The 5,186-nt window shown below is 40.4% G+C and overlaps 1 protein-coding gene across 1 annotated transcript; it reads left to right on the top strand.

Annotated features, from left to right (window-relative positions):
- Nucleotides 1-824: 824 nt before the first annotated feature.
- On the top strand, nt 825-4,227 carry ppp1r14bb (protein phosphatase 1, regulatory (inhibitor) subunit 14Bb; the record flags this gene model as incomplete). The annotated part of the gene is given in 3 exon segments (XM_035675488.1): nt 825-908; nt 997-1,029; nt 1,156-4,227. Coding segments are annotated over 3 exon segments (186 nt in total), but the record flags the coding sequence as incomplete, so codon positions are not given.
- Between the last annotated feature and the right edge of the window lie 959 nt (nt 4,228-5,186).

Below are 5,186 nucleotides of genomic sequence, written 5' to 3'. Positions count from 1 at the left end.
ATGTGAATATTTTCTGGTTTTCTTAGTATTGTCTGATAGTAAACTGAATATCTTTGGGGTTTTGGACAAAACAAGACATTTGAAGATGTCACATTGGACTTTTTTCACAATTTATTTAGACCAGACGATTAACCAATGAACCGAGAAAATCATTTGCAGATTAATCAATGATGACCATAATTGTTAGTTGCTGCTCTAATGCACTTCATTACAGTGTCGCACTCCAGTTGAAACCCTACCACTACTTTATTTCCATTGTGTTCTGTTGGATTTTAAACATTCAAGTGAGGCTGGAATGTAAAGCTTTCTATATACAGAACAACGGTGCACATTTAGGCAAATACACTTTACATTTATATAGACATTTTCTTTTGTCAATTTTCCATCCTTTTCAAATCTCAGTTGAAATCTACATGCCTGTTTCTTTGTCTCTCCCCTCTCCTCTCTGTCATGTACAACATGTGATGCGATAGGAAGGCACTGCCCTCTAGTGTTCAAACATGGACACACATCAGTCACTGCACCACGTCATACAGACAGACAGAAATGTCTGTCCTCGTGTATTTACAGACAACCACAGAACATAAACACAGGGACTAAGAATAGAAAGGATGATGAGGGCTTCTTTCCATGTGTCCATGAAAGAGATTCACTAATGTGTGTGTGTGTGTGTGTGTGTGTGTGTGTGGACGCTGACTGTGAGCCGACACCTTCAGATTCTCTAACAGCAGTGTTAACCCAAAAACCAACTTTTTACTCATCTTGTAAGGAAGTATGGGATTGTTTCTCAACGCGCTCTTCTTCCCTTGTTACATGTGTTACAGGAGGAGGCCATCCCAGAGCTGGAGATAGATGTGGATGAGCTGCTGGATATGCCCAGTGATGTTGAACGGGCAGCCAGGGTCAAGGTAAGATACACATACAGACGAGTCAAAACATGCAAAGAGGCATAGAAACACACAATATGTATTCAGACTGTATTTTATTGTTTTGCAGGACTTACTGGTTGACTGTTTTAAACCTACTGAGGTAAGCTGCTTCCTCCTTTCCTTCCCTCCTTCGACCCCATGATACTTTACCCCCATATCTATGCACTGTGTATTTTTTGTTTCTGAATCCCCCCTCATGTGTTTTGTCCCTCCTGCCTCCCCACAGGTCTTCGTCTCAGAGCTGCTCGACAAGATCCGAGGGATGCAGAAGCTCTCCACGCCTCAGAAGAAATGATGGCGTACCTCCTTCTCCCTCTCTTCCTCCTCCTCCTCCCCTCCACCTCAGCCCTCACCTCTTGTCTTCCTACCGTGCTTTCCAACCTTTTATTTCGATGTCCGTTCTCTTCCATTGAAGATCTTCAATGAAATACTTGTTTTCTCTTGTGGTTAGGCCCCTTTTTTTTGTCTCTTCTTCTCTCGCTGCCTGGATCTAGCCCCATAAATTGTGTTTATTGTTCACTTTTTGTGACTTTGCCTTGTTGTTTGTCTGACTTCCTTCTTAAATACGATCAGCAAAGAAGGAAAGGCGAGGTAAAGAATACACAATAACCAGGCCAACAACAGCAAGCGATTCATTGGTCTCAATCTAGGTGCTCTTTTTCACTCCTGCTCCTCCTTCGCCCTTTGTTTGGCTTTACTCCTCTTCCTCATCCAGCTCTGCTCCCTCCCACAACCCTCCATCTGTCTGAGGAGGAAGAGGAGAGGAGCTGAGATGAGACGAGCCCCAATAATTACTGAGAGCGGAGCAGCCGAGAGTGGGAAGAGGAACAAGAGAGAGAGTCCGCAACGGCCAAGAAAAGAGTGGAAGGAGGAGGCAGCCAATCAGCTTGAAGCGGGGCCTAATCATTGCTTATGTCTCTACCAATGAGATTCCTTATTCTGTTATTTGTAAGGGGTATAAACTTGTAAATGATCCAGCTACCAACCACAAGTCTTTCAGTATTTTCTAGTTCAGTTTGAGGGCATGGGGATATTCACTTGACTTTTTACTTTTTTTCGGGGGGTCCGTACAGTCTTTTTAGATCACCCCCCGTAATCAGAGGCATTTGCTACAGTGGTGCATTTAAAGACTGTCTTTTTTTGTGTGTGTATATCTGTTTGAAAAATCTGCACTATGTCATTTTGGTAAGAAAATCTGAACCTCTGACCACAAACAATAATGTACTGTGTATCTTTAGTCCAACAAAGAGGAAAATTTGATCCCTGGAAATAGTGGAACCTTTAAAAAAAAAAAAAAAAAAGTCACTGGTTGGCTGTGGTGGTCATATGGTCCAACTAAGTTTAGAATAAAAATCTTCCCTTGAGGCTAGAGTAGAAGTAGGCTTTCTTAGGTCGGGTGTGCAGGAATAGAAATTCTTGAAAAAAAAAAAAAAAAGAGCAACGTATGTTTTTCTTTCCTCAAATGCGTGGTGCAGTCGTAAGAGAGGCTCTTTAGAAGCCACTGCTGTCCAGCCTGCACATATGTGTGTTGCTAAATGCTACGTGTGTATGTTGCTACATAATGTACAGCAACATTCATAATAGGAGTGTTTTTCTGGCCTGTATATTCTGCTGTTCTGTACGACAAATTAGATTTTTTAGTATAGGACTGGTTCCTGTTTTGTTTTTTTTTGTTTTTTTATCTGGATGCATTTTGTCACACACACACACACACACTTGACAGTCCAACAGGGGGACCCAGAACACAGCTGCCTTGTTTTTTTGTTGAGTTTTTTATCATCCCCCCTCTCTGTGTCTCTTTCTCACTGTCTCTCCCTTTTATCTTAGAAATGATTTAGTTCACCACCATCAGTTCAGAGCCGTCACACGTACATGGAAACTGAAAAGTCCATGTTGGTGTAGAGACTTTGTTCTGTCCTCTGCCTGTCAGTAGACCCACCAACGAGACGTCTGAATGGGAGGGACAGAGGGAGGGAAGCCACTGTCTAAATGCATTCACCCTTTTTTTTCCCTCTCTCTTTTCTTTCTTTCAATCACACATACAGGCCACCCTTGGGGCGGAGGAAACGGAAATACATTAGCAAACACAGCTGCCTCTCATACAGATGTACACACACATACACACACCAAGCGTTGAGAGAGGGAGACAGGTCCATAGCTGTGTTTCTCCGCTGCAGCTGCCAATCATCTCCAAGAATAAGCCATCTGTTTCTGATCCTGAGCCAATCAGATTAGAGACCGAAGCCCATCGGCCAATTGGAGAAGCGGTAACATTGTGCTGTGATTCATGTGGCCAATTGCTAACACCTGCGGTGACAGCAGACCTCCACTGTCTCTCTTTCTCTCTCATCGCCAACACACACACACACACACAGACATGCATGCACATACACACATATTGGCCCCTTTTCATCTTGCTGCTCTGTCATTTCTCCCTGGCATCCCCTCCTTCCTCCTCCTCTCACCCCTTTTCATCCTTCTGTCCACCCTACCTCCATCCTCTCTTCAGTTTCCTTTCCTTTTTTAAAAAAAACAGATGTTGCCTTAGGTATTATTTATGTTACACAAACCAAATAAACGGGAGACATTCATTTTTAAAGAGGTAACACAAACTGCTAAAAACGTGTGTTACTGAGCAGAACTGCGGCATGTGGAGAATCTCGGATCTTCTGTCGCTCCTCTTTTTCTTTTGGAAAACAAAATGAGATTCTGTTGGGTTTTTTTTAGAAGTGAGTGTTTAATACATAGGCCTTGATACAGTGATTTTGTTTAGATAAACAATGTTCTTTACATTTACCATTTGAATACTTGGTCTGTTTTTATTGTGATTATGACACTTCTTGATGCCAGGCCTTGGATTAACATGTAGTCGAACAAAAATCCATTCAGATACATTTTGGTGCGATTGCTTTTGCCTTCCCTGTGTGGTTTCCAAATCAAGCACGGTCTGCATTCATTTGGAGACGTTCTGATCGGTCGGATTGTACCAGGCAAGCTCAATTAGTAGCTGAATTTGAATGGATTTTCATTTCTAAATCCAGGTTTGGATTATACCTTCTTAGACTGTTATTGAGAAGTCTGTTTTTTTTACTGTTGGGAAAAATTGCAAAAAATATATATACTGATTATTATCATTGAGGCTAAATACAAGAGCTAAACCATTGGAGGAGTGGAAGTGTTTTTTGGACAATGATTAGATCAAACCAACAAACAAATGTAGCAATATCAACAACAGGTCTTGTTTTTGCCCAATTTTGTTACACTTTTATGCAACTTTAATAAAAACATGTAAAATGGACATATTGTTTGTCTTTATTGTCAGTTCTCTGCTTTATAAGCCTTACAGGTGAGTTTTACAACTGTTTATTAGCTTGTATTCCATTCAACAAAGCATCCTTTTAAAATGTGATCTTTATTAGTGTATGATTTATTTATTTTATTTATTTAAATTAACCATTCTTTAGAAGACATTTGGAAGACATTTTGACTTGTCTTAGCAGGTAAAGCCCAGGTGTAATTAATGACATTAAGGATGGCTCTGTTCCATTGTGTCCCTGTATGCCCTGTCAGTGCCCGGTACTCACAGTATGAGGGAATGGAATGTGGACATAATGAATGTTATTATTTCCATCTGTAGGTTTCCTTCAATGACATGCCAAAATGTCTGCCATGAAAAAGGCCCATTGTCCAAATTATATGAATTCCACCATTATCATTTGCATGGCTCTCTGTTAGCGTTACTTTGGTGCCATCTTCTGGTTAATGGCAATATGACAGCTGCATTTATACCCTAGTAGTGGGTCTGTACTTAGTGAGTTTATTTTCTGTTCGGTTAATGTGAGCAATGTAATGAAAGATTGATGCTTACCACCAGTAGCATAATGGCTGTATCACACTGTGTGAACAACTCCTCTCCCTACAGGAGTCAAGGGACAAAGTTGGATCCTTGTGTTGATGTTCAGTATATAATGTACAGTATCTCCCACAACACAGAGGCTTAGAATCTTTTAGAAATTAAAATGAAAGATTGCTTTATTGGCATGATCCAAAGTTTACAATGTAGGAATAATTGAAAGGGGAAGAAAAAAGAGAGCAAATCTTTTCCTGAATATTGTTTTTTGATCGTACTGTTTTTTATTTAGTATTTATTATAGTCTGCACGCACTGTATTGTTTGTAGTGTGGTGTATAATATCAGCTGGCCCACCATCTTATATTATATTACATTATATTACATTATATTACGTTATATTACATT

Source organism: Morone saxatilis, unplaced genomic scaffold, assembly GCF_004916995.1.
Source record: "Morone saxatilis isolate NCDOM2014 unplaced genomic scaffold, NCSU_SB_2.0 Contig4, whole genome shotgun sequence".
NCBI lineage: Eukaryota > Metazoa > Chordata > Actinopteri > Moronidae > Morone > Morone saxatilis.
This window is presented reverse-complemented; position numbering and strand designations above follow the sequence as displayed.